Consider the following 16,627-nt stretch of genomic DNA (forward strand, 5'->3'; position numbering starts at 1 on the left):
TACTGCAATGAACAAGATAGATATCGTCTGATGTCCTGGAGGAGGTGGGTGGGCAGGAAGAGATTTCAGATGATAAACAAGAGAATGTGAGGCTGTGATCATGAAAACAAAGCAGGTCAGTGTCACCCAGAGTGACCAGCACTGCTGCCCTGGAGGTGATATGGAAGCTAAGACCTGAACAAGCATTCCTGCAGGGGAGGCAGCAAGTGCAAAGGGCCTTCAAGAAGAACAAACTAGGTCCCTATTTACAAGTGAGGAAGAGCTGGGGCTCAGAGGGGTTAAATCGCTGCCTAAGGTCAGGAAGCATAAGCAGCAGAGAGCTGAGATTCAAACCGAGGGCCTTCTGATGGCACAGCCTGTTCTCTTCCCACTTTGCTTCTGGCAGGACGAGGGCCCCCCAGGAAATCAACGCCGATGGATGGTCCCTAACCCCAGGCACAGCAGTCTCTCTGGATTGAGCCCCAGCCTTCCTGTCCACCCCCATCAGTCACACCAACCTCCTTGAGGTCCCTCGTGCAGCTTCATGCCTCTTTGCACTTGTATGTGTGATTGCCATGCTTGGAATGCCCTCCTCTGTTCCTTCACCAGTTGTGATCTTTTCTCCTGGTCTTTGAGGGTCAGCTTATCCCCAAAGCCTTCTGAGACACTGCAAGACAGAAATGAATGCTTCCTGCCATGGACTTCCACAGCCCATGCCTTCATTATGTTCATTTATTCATCAAATAAGCATTGCAGACCTACTACGTACTAGCTCTGTAGCCCTAGAGAGCAGAGCAGGCTTGCTTAGCTGTGGGAACCGACAGTTGTGAGAACTGATGCGCCAGACAAGTTCAGACACGAAACAGCAACTCAAAACATGGAAGTGCCACAAGAGGATGAACACAGGGACTGTGGGCACATGCAGTGGGGAATGCCAGACACCCACCCCTCTCCCAGGCTGGTTGGCATGCCCTGGGTCAGCTATGTACTTTCCAATCCTCCCTGATTATGATAGTTTAATCCCATCTTCATCCCTTGTACCTCAGCACAGGGCCTGACACAGAGAAGACATGCATTTGAAATTTTATAGCAAGAAAGATATTCATTTTGATTGAACACCTACTGTGTGCTAGGCTCTGTTCCAAGTGTTGGAAATACAATGTGAACAGCCGAAATCTCTTCTTTCATGAGTTCTTTACATTGCTAATTAATTAATTCACATGCCAAGAAAATATAGGCTGGGAGAAGGGAGTGAAGAGGTAATAGAATGTAGCAAAACTAGATACATGGCCAAAGCAGAATTCTTGGCTTTCCCCACCTTCCTGCATCATCCCCCACCCCACACACAAACCCCAACCTGCTCCTGCCTCACAGTTGCCCATCTCAGCAATGGACACCAATAGTCATCCACTTCTTCCGAAATACCCTGATTACCTTCACTTTTCCCCATCCCATTGCCATTGTGCTGGTCCAAGCCACCATCACTTCCTGCTTAGAGCTCAGCAGCAATTGCCTTCCTGTCTCCCACTGTCTTCCTGCCTCCAGGGTTGGTTCTCTCCTTCCATATCCCACCAGCTTCTTCCAGGTTGTTGCTCATCCTCCAACCTCCCCTCCATGGTCTCCAGGTGCTTGGCCTAACACATTTCCTATCATTGTCTTAGGATCGGCCATGCTTAGTATTTTTCCCTCAAAACTGGCCAATCATCTTACTCACACTTCTGAACCTTTGCACAAACTACTCTCCCAGCCTGAAATATTCCTCTTCTCAGCTTCCCTTGCACCCTCTAACCACCCCCAGCTTGGCCTAGGTACCTCTTTCTCATTCCTACACGTCAGTTTAAATATCCTGTCCTCAGGGAAGATGTCCTTCAGCCCCTAAGGTTAAGTTTGTCCTCCCTGCCCCATGGCCTCACAATATCTTTTGTATTATTTTCTTTACTTCGATGTGGTCATTCTTCATCTGTATACTCCTCCTCCTTGTCTGTAGGTTCTTGGAGGCAGGGACTATGTTTGTCCTGCTCACCATCACTAGGAATTAGCATGGTATGTCACACACAGTGGGTGCTCAATTCTTTGAATGAATAAACTCTGGACTTGTAGGAAGTAGAACTTGAAGCAGTGCAAAGTGTTCAAATATCTGCTGTTACATTTACTTGAAATATGACCTTGCAACTTGATAGATGACCTCTCTGAGCCTCTGTTTACTCTCCCTATAGGAAAAGTTATTAATATGCATTTGCAGGATTGTTGGGGAGTTATGTGTGAGAATCTGTGTGAAAATGCCTGGCTCCTAGGAGTTACTTCACAAATGCCTGGCAAATCTGTGGATGAGGAGTAAATAGCCTCATGCAATACCATTACTCAGAAAGCTCATATCTTGGGTGAAGACACAGATAGACGTGAAGTGCCTGACACATAGTATGCACTCAATAAGTGTGGGTTTTCTCTCATTTCTCCTCCCCTCTTTTACATCCAAATTGGCCTCCTCTTCCTCCTCCTCCTCCTCCTTCTCCTCCTCCTCTTCCCCTCCTCCTTCTCCCCCTCCTCTTCCTCCTCCTCCTCCTCCTCTTCCCCCTTCCCCTCCTCCTCCTCCTTCTTCTTCTTCCTCTTCCTCTTCCTCTTTAAGGAAGAGGCTCTCAAGCCAAGCTGCTGGACTAGATTCCCAGCTCTGCCACTTACTGTCTGGGGAACCGTATGCCAAATACTTAAACCATTATGTGACTCAGTTTTCCTCATCTGTAAAATGGGAATAATGACGGCATTTACCTCATAGGATCATTGTAGGATTCAGCCTAGGTCAGTGCCTGGCACATAGCAAATGCCCAACAAATGTTAGCTTTTCACATGCTATTAACATGTAACACTGACAATCACACCATAATGCTCATATCTGTGGTCCTCCTAGACAGATGAAGAGACAAATTTCCAGAGAGGTTAAATGACTGTCCAAGGTCACATGTGAGGAAATGGCAGCCTTGTGCTTCAAGGCCAGGATTGCTGCGCTGAAATCCCATGTTATTTTCACTACATCAAAGAAGCAACTCAAAACAGGCCTGTGGCATTTCAGCTAATTTCCTCTAAGCCCTTCCCAAGTAACCAAATGCAGGCATACAAAGCTGCTCCCCTAAGAGCATCCATTTAGCAGCTACTAAGTACTAAGTATCCCTGGTGTGTCCCAACCATCCAACGGGGCTTGTACCAAGCCAGCTCTTCCCAGGTAGCCTTGCCTGGTGAGCAGAAGGGACCTAAGGAGAAGAACTAGGTAGGGAAGGGGAGGGGTGTGGTACAGGAACCATATAGAAAAAGAGGCTGGAGGCCAGGCACGGTGGCTCACGCCTATAATCCCAGCCTATTTTGGGAGTCCAAGGAGGGCTGACTGAGGTCAGGACTGAGGTCAGGACTTCGCACCTGAGGTCAGGACTTCAAGACCAGCCTAGCCAACATGGTGAAATCCTGGCTCTACTAAAAATACAAAAAGTTAGCTGGGCAATGTGGCAGGCACCTGTAATCCCAGTTACTCGGGAGGCTGAGACAGGAGAATTGCTTGAACCCAGGAGGCGGAGGTTGTGGGTGAGCCAAGATCATGCCACTGCACTCCAGCCTGGGTGATACAGGGAGACCCCATGAGGAAGAAGAGGAAGAGGAAGAAGAGGAAGAGGAAGAAGAGGAAGAGGAAGAAGAAGAAGAAGAAGAAGGAGGAGGGGAAGAGGAGGAGGAGAAGGAGGAGGAGGAGGAAGAGGAGGCCAATTTGGATGTAAAAGAGGGGAGGAGAAATGAGAGAAAACCCACACTTATTGAGTGCATACTGTGTGTCAGGCACTTCACGTCTACAATTTAATCCTTACTGTGATCACTCCAGCCATTGTTCATCAAGTATCTACTATATATAAAGCTATACTCCAGGTCCCAAAGATATAACAGTGAAAAAGACACAGCTGTTGACCTCAAAGAGCTTTCAAATAAGTGAAAGAGACAACACATACACAATTATGTGCTATACGTATGATGGTGGAGGTCTGAATAGGATGGGTGGCTTGGCGGTAGCTGGGAGGAACTTCAGAAAGGAACAGGTAGGTGCTAAAGTGCCCATTTAACATACAGTAAGACTGAGGCTCTAGGAACTTAACTTGTTTGGAGCTATACCATTACTGAGTAGCAGAGTCAAGCTGTGCCCCAGGCCCATTCTGTCTCCGGTAGTCTCTGCACTGTCCATGCTGGCAGCCTAAAAGCTGTTGCTTTCCTCTCCCGCCCCTTTCCCTTTTCTCAATGATCATCTGGCCAGAAGATTAATCAAATGCTGCTAAAGCTGCAGCTGCTGTCAGTGGCTAAGTTGTTAGCAGATTCTGTGGACAAACAGAAGCCTCTGAGCCTCTGTTACTGATTTCTTTTGAGCAGAACTTTCAGGGGTTGGTCTGAAAGGGGTAGGGAGATGAGAAGAAGGGCTCTATCTGCAGTCTAAAGGGATTTTTGGACAGGTCAAGGACAACCAAGATGACAGCAATAAGTGAGGGCAAGCCTCTTTGGCTCATGTGACTACCCCCAACCTGCTCTCCACTCCCCGCAAAAGCCTTAGCCTATCTAAGAGGAGGACTTGGTGCCTGCCCCTCACCTTTGCTTCAAGGACAGAAGCCATGAAAATCAGCCACCTGAGCCACTGGCTGAACTTGCTAGGTTCCCTGCTGTATGGGATCAGCAGATTAGCCCTCCCCATTCCAGTACCCATCCCTATCTTCACAGGACAAGCAACCAAAATGGAGAAGTCTTCAGCCCACAAATATAGCTCTTGCTGTACCCCAAAGGTACCTTAGCAGAGGTTGAAGAAACCTTGGTTCTGTTCTCCAGACACCAGGACCCTCTCCCAGATACCAGAAGCATAGCAATTGCCCCTCATAGGAGCCTTTCCCTTCTGAGAAAAGAACAGAGTGGGAGAAAGGAAGTTCTGTGCTGGGCGAAGAAACAGGTAGTTTTTCTATGTCAAAAAGAATACACTGGTCGTACCTGCAGACCAACTCTGAGCTGAGCGAAAGAAGTTAGGCAATGGACTTTACACCAAAGAAAGACTGTTTTTAATTCACTCATCTTTTATATACCTCTGATAATCACCAGATCACTGAGAAATTGTCAAACAAATAATCTCAAGAAAAAAAGTAGAGGGAAAGAGAAGAAAGTATTGAATAATTGAGCTATGGGATTGAAACATCTCAACTCCCCCTGCCTCAATTGACTCATCATACTCACATCCTCTTCAGGGTCCCCCCCTCAACACACACACACAAAATATCAAAAACATGAACCCATCTCATGCCTCATGTGCTCTTACTCACTTAACTATAAAAGTGATCAGAGAAAAAGATGTAATCCATAGCAGCAGGAATTAATGTGCTTCTTTCTACCAGAGGTCACATTAAGGAAAAGTTGCACATAAGAGAAATGAGAGGGGACACTGTAATTAACCCACAAACAATGATTCTTCTGAGGAAGAGGGGAGGGTTTTGGTGTTCCAGTGTTCATAGAAGGAAGATTTTTTATCTCTTCCGAACCAGTTTATGAATGACATAGGATACTTAGAAGGATTCACATTTCACCTACTTCCCCTGAGAACATGTTTATCCTTGAAATGAAAATCAGTGCCCAAGCCCCAGCTACGAGTCGCCCTTTTGCACCCTTTTCCAAGAATAATCTTTCCAAAATGTCTGCTTGTAGAAGCAATATTTGGAATTTCACGGAAAACTACAGAGAGACACAGATAGAGCAATGCACACCCCCTGGTAAGCCAGAGAGAGACAAAGAGAGGAGAGAGGAAAACCGAAAGAAGATACATCTAACGGACCAACAAAATAAAACAAATCCCCAGCAAAGCAAAGTGAAAACAATGATTTAAAAAACACATAAAGACGTGTTTGTAATTACCCGTCCAGGTTACATGTTCGCCGCTTCCAGGCAGAGAAACGGCTGGTTGAAGTTTTGTGCCCGTCTGACTGTGATGGGAGGGTTGTATTTGAAGCTCTGGGCACGTAGAGATGGAATGAGAAGGAGGCTGAGCTGGAAGAAACACCAACGGGGGAGGGAAGGGGGAGAGAGGGAGAGGGAGAGAGAGAGAGAGAGAGAGAGTGAGAGAGAGAGAGAGAGAGAGGGAGAGGGAGAGGGAGCGAGCTATCTCTAGCTACGCCTTCCTCTAAGCTCCGGGAGCCCAGGAGAGCGCTCATTTTAGGATTTGGGAGAGGGGTAAAAAGAGGAAAGGCGGCCCCCGCTCTGCGCTGGCCTTGCTGCCCCGGGGAGGGAGGACTCTGGCCCGCGCCCCCCTCCTGGCGGGCGGCCCTGGGAGCCGGGGAGCGCGCGGAGCGGGCGGCGCAGGGAGCTGTCCGGTTCAGCACCACCCGTAATGCAGTAGGTGGGAGCGCCTCCGCGGGGGCCCAGCCGGCAGCGAGTGGGGGGCAGGCGCGCGGCCCACCCTGCAGCAAGACGCCGGCTCCCTCGTTTCAAGGAGCTTTGCAGATAGGGGGAGGGAAACCCGCCTCGATTCTCCGGGAGAAACCCCCTCTCTCCCCCACTTCGCCAACACTACCCCCGCCACCAACAACAATAACCGCCGCCGCTGCTCGTCCTGCTGCCGCCGCCGCCGCCGCGCCTGCCCGCCCTGCCGCCGCCGCCGCCGCTGCCCGGGCAAAACCATGGCAAGCGAGACCCCCGCACCTGTGCAGCTGAGCTCAAGGGCTTACAGAATACTGAGAAGTCTGGTCTGAAACGAAAGCGCCGAGACCCCCCAAGGAAGAGAACTGGCGAAGCAAAGGATTTTCATGGCGCAGGCCGCAGAGCCGAGAACGAAGACCGAAGGTTGCATCTCGGCTCTTACAATCTCTAACTGTCTAGGTCCCGACCATGAGAAATGGTGTTGAGAATTCGGCTGTTCCCTGGTTCACTGTGGAAGCCATCTCCAAATTAACTATCACATATGGAAACTGGAGACCAGAATTTTAGAAAAAGAGATTAAGGCATCTCACTTGGGGGGGTGGGGGGTGTCTTTTTATTTTTTTTCCTTTTTTAAAAAAAAAAAAAAAAACACTGCAACTGGAACAGTTTCTGATCTCAAAAGGCAAGCCTCTTCCCGTGTGATCTTTATAATTTACACTCTTTTCCGTGAGCTTTCTTACCTCCCTTTTTTTATAACTCTCCATATTCTCTATTCATACATATATCCATTATATTAGTAGTGGAATAATTTTTATTTTTATTTATTTTTTTTTGGCTTTAGTACTTGCACCCTCACACACACTCTCCCGAGAACCAGAAGTCGGTTGGGTGTTTATATAATGAAGAATTATGGGGCTGTTTGATCGAGGTGTTCAAATGCTTTTAACCACCGTTGGTGCTTTCGCTGCCTTCAGCCTGATGACCATAGCTGTGGGAACCGACTATTGGCTCTACTCCAGAGGGGTTTGCAAGACCAAAAGTGTCAGTGAGAATGAAACCAGCAAAAAGAACGAGGAAGTTATGACCCATTCCGGATTATGGAGAACCTGCTGCCTAGAAGGTATTTGACTTCCCATCTCCTCCCCCCTCTCCACCCCACCCCTCCCCTTTCACTCCCCCCTCCCCACCCTCCTCCAAATAAGTCCCCTTTACATTCCACCATTTTCTTAGTTCACTCCTTCCACCACCAATCAAGGTTGGTTGGGTTAGTTTCAGAGGAAAGAAAATCAATAAGCAAAACCCATACTCTACTCCCTCGCCTCCGCCACCCCCTCTTCCCCTCAAACATCCTCATTGGAATAATCTATGACATGGTGAAAACGACAAGAGATTGTCTTTAAAAGTCAAAGGTGTTCTGCCTGCTTTGGAGTCATTAGGATTTACCATCCGATTTAGCACTGCCATCTATGAGAGGGTAAAATAATTGCTTCTGTGTATGCTGTTTCTCTTTTCACAATGAAGAATTCAAAAATGCTCTTCCCTTTTCCCTCCTCTTCTCCTTACTCTCCAAAAGTCCTAGACGCATCACCATCTGCAAATCTCCTTATTTAAAAAAGAATATGTTGTTTCTAAGAATCCTTATTTGGTAAATCCTAATTATTCCAGGATCTCAGGCTGAGTTCAAGAGCATTTCGTAATGTCTATGAGCCACACATATCATTCGAGGTGGCTGGCTGCGTGTGTGTATTTGTGCATTTTAACGTTTACAAAGTCTAAAAATACATATGTCTCTCACAGGAAATAAGCCTAAGTTCTAATAAACAGCAATTCACTTGCGGGTTAGGCTTCCACAGAGTGACATGTCTGTTAGCCAGAAGCTAGTAGAGTCAGCATTGCAGCCGGCTTGAGAATCAGACGTGCAGGCAGGCAGGGAGGGAGGGAGGCGAGGGCATGGGGAGGTTGAGGGGGGAGTGGGGGTGTCAGCTGTTTGCCTTGATCTTGCGGAGGTTGAGGCATGTGTGTCTGTGCTGTGGGCACAGGGGCTGACACAGTGTAAAGGCTGGGGGATCAGGCTATGGATGAAGGCATGTACTTCTGGGACACATTAATAAGCACAGAAAAAAACTCCTGTGGGTCATCCAGCCTGCATTTGGCAACAGACTTTAATATGAGGGACTGCATTTGAATGGCTATATATGTCTGTGTGTGCAAGCTACAGCCACCCATAGATGGACGTGCACAGAGAGATACGTATGCTTCCATGTGGGGGAAAGAAAAGGCTTATGTGTTTTGCTTCTGATATGAACCAATACTGGAGGCCGTTTGAGGCAGCGTCGGGAAGCAAGGACTGCAGGATTGTTTGTTAAGCTCAACATGGGATGGTGATGCAGGGAGTTGAGACCAGGAGATGGGGGAGAAGAGAGGGAAATGGATGGGTGAGAGAGAAACTGATGTGGCCCCAGGGTCTAACCCAAACTGAGCAACAGCCACACTTTCGGAAGTGATTACATCTGGGAAAGAGCACAAATCCCATGCCCCCTCCCAACATTCTTGGTGCAAACGGTTGAGTGATGGCTGAACATGTTTTGAATAGCTAAGTGACTTCATTGAGCGATGGTCTATTTGACGCATACTGCATTTGGTGCCCTTTCTCAATCCAAACCGCTGTCTTTAACATATTCTGCAGAGGAGCTCTATGCTGAATATTATATGCTCTTCCCCAGCCAGAGAATCAATATCAAGAAATTAATAGGGACTGTTTTAAACACATGCACACACACACCCCCTCCTTAAAAAAATGAAAAGCCTTTCAAACAGCTAGTCATTAACAGTGGAAAGACTTCCATTTAATTAAACATTTATGACAGACTTTTATTCCAAAAGAGAAGAAAAGCAAAGTGAATGAGTACCGCTTTAGGAAAATGATCGTAGTAGCAATTTGCTTTCCTTGGATTTTAGTTAGATGGATGGAGGGAGATAGGTAGCCAAGAGACTATAGGAGAGACAAGACATTGTTTTACCGTAAATACACCCAGAAATGGGTGGGTTGGCATAAATATACTTTTCTAAATCCGTGTTTTATTTCCAAATTCTTAATATTGTGATCTTTTAAACATTGTGTAATTCCCAGAAGGCAAACAGACTAGAGGTAGCTTTGTATCACTCGTGCATTAAAAAGGCTTAAGTATTTTCATTAAAATTCCATCTGTTTGATGTCCACACCCCCAAATGTGCTGCCCACCCCCTTTAACTTTCTCTCCAAGCTGCACACTCCCTCTCTCCCTGAATCGTCTGTAAAGGGTTAGAATTGCAACACTTCCCGAGGATTGTGTGATGCGCACAGGCACTGTGGGTTGAGGCACACTCCCCAGCAGGGCTTCGCTACCCCCGGGCAGTACTGTGGAGCCCTGCCAGGCTCTCCTCAGGGATGATACTCGCTTTCCACTTGTAGCCATGGCCAGGGCAGGAAGGGCTGGAGCTCCGGGCCCGCTTTTGACCTGGCCTTTAGTTTCCAAAGCCTCTGTCAATTGAAGCTTTGCAGGCCTGGGACCACCTTAGGAAGTTGGGCCTTGGCCACTTAGGAAGTGGTTTGGAGATTGTAAGCTTCTTATTTTCAAAGACTGCACTGATCTCCAAAGGCTGTAAGTTCAGTTGTTTCTGGAAGTTGGCGTAGACAGTCCTTGGGGGCTGTCAGTGTGCTTGCTTTTATGAGCACTCAGAATGGGGTCGCTCTCTATGGAGATCAAGTTGTTGATCTCCAGTGCTTGAGGTTCCCCCAACTTGTGTTTCTTTTGTGTGAAAAGTTGGACTTTCAAAAAAGATCCCCCCACCCCCCACCCCTTAACTACTTGATCTGTGTTTTTGCCCAATCCAGAGAAGTTGCGAACAGATTTCACATCTTCTTTCTAAGATGCCACTAATGACTCCAGATGAAAAACAACCCTGTCTTCCTCTGATCTCTTTTGCTGTCTGGTTTTCATTAGGGCTTTTTGTCTCCTGAGGTGATTATTTTCATTCACCTCTTGATGAAAATAAGAATAGAAAAAAAAAAATATCCTTGCCTCTAAGGCTGCTTTTGAAATTAACTAGTCTGCTGAAGAATGAGAAGAGACATGACCACCTGTTAGAGACAGGCACAGGGGGAGAGGGAGAAGGGCCAGAGAAAAAACCACCACCCTTATTTTCTCCCTCTGCAGACTGAAAAGTCTCTGTGTGTGTGTGAACTTGAAATCCCTAGCAGGCTGGTGTCCTTAGGGGGATTCGAGGAGCGTGGGTGGGAAAGGACAGTGTGTATGTGGATACAGGTAGGTGGAGAGTGATAGAAGTTCGTGAACTTTTTAAGAAAGCTGAGTTAAGAATCTCTGCATGGAGAGATGAATTGGCCCTCTCAGAGAAGAGTTCAATGAAATCTACAAGACGCTAAAACAGCTTGTTCAAGCAAGGTGTCTCTAGGCTTGCTGCTCAGGATATTAGCCTCTGTTGTCACCTAAAGGTAACATCGTCTCCAGGGACAGCAAGAAATTCACTCTTGGTGCTTATTCTCTCCTATGCCTTCCTCCCCTCTGTCCTGGCTCCGTGGCTCCCCCAAAGGATTTCCAGACCTGCGGAGGTGGAGCCAACAGTGGGCATAATGTGGTCTGTAGAGGAAGCAGACTCCGTGTTTTCTCTCCCCCTCTGTCCGTTTTGCCTTACTGTGAGGCAGAACAGAAATCTTACTCTCTGTCCAGGCTATCAAATTCCCTCTGCTGAATATCTGAGCTCCTCATCCATCAGTGGCTTCTCCTTTCTTGCCCCCACCAGGCTGCTTGCTCACAGGGGCTCTGTCAGCCACTCTACATCCTTGTTCTCTTTGAGCAAGAAGTGTCTCAATGGTCCCAAATCATCTTTTCCAAGTTCATGATGGCCTGAGAGGTGATACAGTGCTCCATGCTCAGCTCAGCCATCGCTCTCTTATTCTGCAGGAAAAAAAGGGATTCATCTTTTATTTTAGGAAAGCCAATAGCCTTTCCCAGACACACTTGCCTTCTAGCCTGGGTGGGCTGAATCTGGAAGGTACTAACAGGCCTTCACACTGCACAAGTATTGCTCCATAATTCCCAAGATAATTTGACTTTCTTTAGGTACTTTGCACACAGCAAGTGCATAAGAAATATTTATCAATGGATTGATGCAGAAATTCTTAAAATTACTGAGATGAACGCAAACATCTTGAGGACATGTGACAACCAAGTGATCGAGAGAGAGAGAAAGAGGGAGGAGAGTGGGGAGAGAGGGAGAAGGAGAGAGGGAGAAAAAGGAGAGAGGGAGAAAAGGGGGGGCGGAAGTCAGAATGATTTGTTTGTTCTTCCTGGAACTTCTTTTTTTATAAGAATAATAATGAGTCATGAATCCACTATTATAAGATAAGTGAATTCAAAAGGAGTCAGTCACTGAAGTTGCACAGCTCCTAATTGGCTACAGTGAAGGCAAATTATTCAAGGAAAGGTAAAGAAAAATGATCCATGCACACAGCCTCTATAGGAAAGAAAAAAAAAACCAGTTGATTTTCTTCCCTTTTCTGCTTTTAAAGTATGCCAAAGTTCACTGTGATCTTAATATTCCCCAGAACAGACACCTCTGAGCAGAGAGCAGGCCTTAGAATGGCCCACCCCTGTTTAGCTCCAGCAGAACCTTCTACTCTTTCACAAACCTTCCATCCAATTCAAAGAACCCTGACAACTTTCCCTCAGGCTTGGGTTCTAGCCAGCAGCCTTTCCATACAGCCAGGCCTAGCATTCCTAGCCATTCTCACCATGTTAGCCAAACCCAGCTCCTCTACCTGGAGTCCTGGTCAGTTCACACCGCACTCCCTGCCCTTGCTTCCTCTTTCCAGGTGAGCTGAATGAGGCACACAGGAGTGAACAACACACCAAAGTCACATGGCAGGCAGTGGCAGAGCCAGAACTTGAATCCAGACCCCTTATGACTCATCGGGCTACATTGTCCCCCTATTCCGTGCACTCTGAAAGCCTCCAGAGCGCTCTGGGCAGTAGACCCGAGCCATGGTGGCCTCCCGCTTATATTCACTAATAAGCACTGTTCTATCTGGTCTGCGTCTTGTTGAGCATCCCTCACTGAGCACTCAACCTGAGCATCTCAGGAAGCCTGAGTCCCAACCCAGTGACTCCCCTGCATACCCCTCCCTCCTAGCTGCCATCTTGAGCTGCTTTGCACCTTTCAGGGTGGCAATGACTGTGCCCTGGTCCACGCCCCCTGTGAGCTGAGTAGCTGAGTCTAAGGAAATGCAGCAAATTCTAACCCTGAACTTCACTCCAAACTCACCATGTGCCTCTTTATTTTGTCCTTTCATTTTGGAGATATCCTCAGTGTAAATGATCCATGGGTTTATGTTTTCAAGCATTTTCAGAAAACAGCAAATTTACATCCTATGTAACTCACAGAAGTTTTCAGATGAAGTTTTTGTGGTCTCGTTGAAAGAACTGATGCCACACAGACCTGGGTTCACTTCCTGCACTGCAGCCTTGTGTGATCTGGGGCAAGTTACTAACCCCTCTAACCCTCAGCTTCCTTATCTGGAAAAAAAGGAGGCATAATCTCCTCCTCGAAGGGCAGTTGCTGGCTTAGGGATTAAATGAATGGATGTCTGTCCTCCCTTTTCTCAGATGACCTTATTTGAAATTGCAATCAACAACCTCCACCTGCACTCCTCATCCATCCCCCTTTGCTGTTTTATTTTTACAGAGTACTTACCGCCTTGTAGCACGCTCTGTCCTCTACTCATTATATGTGGTGTCTGTCTCTCACCACTAGACTGTCAGCTCCATGAGGGCAGGGATTTTCATCTGTTCTGCTCATTGCTGTGCCCACAGCAATCATGACAGTGCAAGAAGTCAATCTACCTTGTTAATGAATGAACCCATGACTACTTCCTGCTACCGTGTGGGTGTTCAGAAAGGGTGGTCCCTTCATACTGCTGAAGGATTATTCTTCCTGCATGGTGAGCTGTGGTGGCCAAAGCATTACTCTTTTTAACATTCTAAAAAATAAATAATGAACTCAATACAGAGGAAGGAGTGAGAGAAAAGAGGGAGGGATGGAAGGAGGGAGAGAGAGATGGAGAGAAAGAGAGAGAGGGAGAGAGACTGAATGCATAAAGGACAATAATAAAAAAGATAATGGAAACAAAAAGTGCTTGGAGAGAAAATAAATGCCTGAGAAGAAAGTGCCGGGGGTGCAAGTCCTTTAAACAGATCCTGGCCACACCTTCCTCCCTCCACACCATCTAAAGTGTCTGTCACAGATCCTGGGGGAGAGCTTCCCTTGAGTGTTCGCTTTCAGGTCGAGGGGAGGAGAAGATATAGATCCAGACTGATAATGCAAGAAATATTTTATCAAAATGTAATGTCTCCTTTCAACCTCAAATATAAGTATTTTGGTCAAAAACCCATATTCAAATGCAATAGGCATTGTACGTTTCCAGGTTAGTTCGCAGCCATAGATGGGGCAATTCCTTCACTCATTTATTTTATTGGTGAAATCTTTCATGAGCCCCTGTAAAGTGCCAAGCACTAGGCCAGGAGGTGAGGACATCATAGGAAGCAGCGTCCTTCAGGGTCACTGCCCTTGGTGAACCCCGATTCACATCATTTGAATCCCAATTCACATAATCTCACATATATATAAATTACAGCTCTGATAAGTGCTATTCACAGGAGATGCATGAGACGTGAGCTCATATTACTAGGATTCTAGCTAACCAGGGAAGGCTTCCCTGAGGAGGTGAGATGGGAGTGAAGATCTGAAGGATGAATAGGAGTTAACCCAGGTGAAGAGAGGAAGAAAGGACGTTCCAGGTCGGAGGGCAGCATGTCCAGAGATAGGCAAGGAAGGAATGAGACAAGTACCAACAGAAGGCCAGGGTAGCTAGGAAACTGAGAGGGGTGGGGGTGGGGGAGTGGCAGGGAGGTGATGCTGGATAGGGTGGGAGGGGCAAGTGGAAGTAGTCAGGACCCAAAGGGCTTTGTTAGTCTTGTTAAAGGGTCCTGTTCTGTTATGTTTTTTGGCTTCTTGCTTATAAGCTGTGTGACCTCGGGTTAGTCGATTCTGTCTCTGTGATTTATACTTATCTACAGAATGGGGATAAAAATACCTGCCTTTATATTTGTTGTAAGGATTAGAGCAGCTGTTTCCTTTTTTTCCTTTCTTTCTTCCTTTCTTTCTTCCCTTCTCTCTTTCTTTCTTTCTCTTTCTTTCTCTCTCTCTCTCTTTCTTTCTTTCTTTCTTTCACATAGTCTCACTCTTTCACCCAGGCTAAAGTGCAGTGGCACCATCATAGCTCACTGCAGCCTTGAACTCCAGGGCTCCAGTGATCCTTCCACCCCAGTCTTTGAAGTAGCTGAGACGACAGGCGCAAACCACCACACCAGGCTCATTTTTAAGTTTCTTCTAGAGATGAGGTATCACTATGTTGGCCAGGCTGGTCTCGAACTCCTGACCTCAAGTGATCCTCCAACCTCAGCCTCCCCAAGTGCCGGGGGTACAGGCATGAGCCACTGTGCCTGGCTCTTTTCCTGCTTTGCCATGCTGCTTTTGCTTCCATGCTGATCTGAATACAGTGGTTTCTTAGGCTTCTCAACTACCCATGACAGTTCAGAGAAGGGTGGAAATAGACTCAAATAATTTTCAATCAACTAAATTTAAAAATGTGTTGACGGTGGGTGCCCACCCTTTGTGAAACCTAGGGAGGCAGTGGTGAACAAGTTCCTAAGCCTGCTTCCAAGACCCTCCAGGGGAGTCCTAGCAGGGGACCCTAAAGAATAAGAATCTTGCAAAATGGCTCTGTTTCATCCTAAATATTTGAGACAGCCCCATAAGCTAGTGCCACCTCCCCTTATTACCCTCCCACAAATTCAGAGAGATTCTTGGCATATTTTACAATCAGTTAGGATTATCGAGGATTTCAGCTGCAATTTGAATGAGGCTCAGTTATAACACCAGACTTTTTGAAAACAGGAATAAGAGAGATGTTAACTGTGCTCCCCAATGCCAGGAAATGCATGTCACTAGCTGTGGGATTGCTGGTGAGCTGCGATGGCCTAGCCAGCCCCCAGTCCTTTCTCCTGGGTACATAAAAGGCTTTATTCCCCCAGTTCCATATTCTCTCAGTTCTAAGACACCGCTAATTGTACAATGACCTATCTACCAAAAAACAGCCTTCAGGGGAGAAGGGGACAAATTTAATGTTCCACATTAATTATAAAATACACTCTAATTTCAAAAATCTTGCAACTTAAAATACGTGCCTTAGAATCAAAAGAAGACGGTCAGCTATCTTGCTGCAGGGAGAAACGTAGGCAGGGTGCTAAGAGAGCCCAGAGGATTTCTCCAGCATGCAGCTGGTGCCTGCCCCGTGACTCAGGAAACAGCATAGAGCAGAATGTGGCCTTACCAGCAACTTGCTTGAGGAGGAAAAGGGTGGTGGTTGCTCTTTTCCAACAACTGTTCCCGAGTATTTGCCAGGTACTGTGTGGGACTCTAGGATAGAGTTGAAAGACTCAATCTCTGCCCTCAAGGAATTCAGTCTAGTAGAGGAGATACCCCAGTGAACAGATGATGATAACTGCACAGCATGAAATGTACGCACAGGGGATTCTGGGAGCACAGGAATTGGGGAGGAAGGGATGCCAGGGAGGACTGAGTTCTCAAGGATGCAAAGTATGGGTGAGCAAGCTAAGGAAAGAAAGAGCACTTCAGACAGCAGGAACAGCATGTGCAGAAACAGATGCCCATGTGTTGGGCATTGGTAATGCCAATGGTCCCATGGAAGGTAGAAAGCAGAGAGGGGTGAGGCTGGAAGGCAGCATAGATGTGACCCCAAAGGCACAGAAACGCCTCACAGAGAATTTGTGTTTCAGCATGAAAGAAAAGGGAAGCCCAGAAAGGTAGGAAGCCAGGTAGGATCATCACAACTGGCTTTTCCACTGTCTAGGTCACTGGTTGTTGAGGGCTTAATGGATGGGATGAGGAGTGGGTCGGGGCTGGTGAGACTTGCGGAGCAGGTGAGAAGGTGGTTGCAGTGACCAGGTGACTGGCACTAAGTTAGTCATAGTAAACAGAGAGTAAAGGGGAGAAGGGAGATTGTAAGTGATGTACAATAGAGGGACATCCAGTCTCCCCTTCTCTTCTCACTTCCCAGCATAACAAGCATGACTGAACACATACTATGTGCTGGGCCCTC

General features: G+C 47.0%; 1 protein-coding gene and 1 long non-coding RNA gene across 2 annotated transcripts in view; one reads left to right on the top strand and one right to left on the bottom strand.

Moving 5' to 3' along the window:
- Positions 1-6,065, bottom strand: part of LOC116458462 (uncharacterized) — a 63,011-nt gene extending 56,946 nt beyond the window's left edge. The window contains exon 1 of the long non-coding RNA XR_004245333.2: positions 5,890-6,065. This is a non-coding gene — a long non-coding RNA (uncharacterized LOC116458462). The remainder of the gene's footprint in view (positions 1-5,889) is intronic.
- A 55-nt stretch (positions 6,066-6,120) lies between these two features.
- CACNG2 (calcium voltage-gated channel auxiliary subunit gamma 2) overlaps positions 6,121-16,627 on the top strand; it is a 141,841-nt gene continuing 131,334 nt past the window's right edge. The window contains exon 1 of the mRNA XM_032138022.3: positions 6,121-7,510. Within this exon, the coding sequence (XP_031993913.1) occupies positions 7,300-7,510 (211 nt within the window). The 5' untranslated portion in view covers positions 6,121-7,299. The remainder of the gene's footprint in view (positions 7,511-16,627) is intronic.

This window comes from Hylobates moloch, unplaced genomic scaffold (assembly GCF_009828535.3).
Source record: "Hylobates moloch isolate HMO894 unplaced genomic scaffold, HMol_V3 SCAFFOLD_19, whole genome shotgun sequence".
NCBI classification, from domain to species: domain Eukaryota; kingdom Metazoa; phylum Chordata; class Mammalia; order Primates; family Hylobatidae; genus Hylobates; species Hylobates moloch.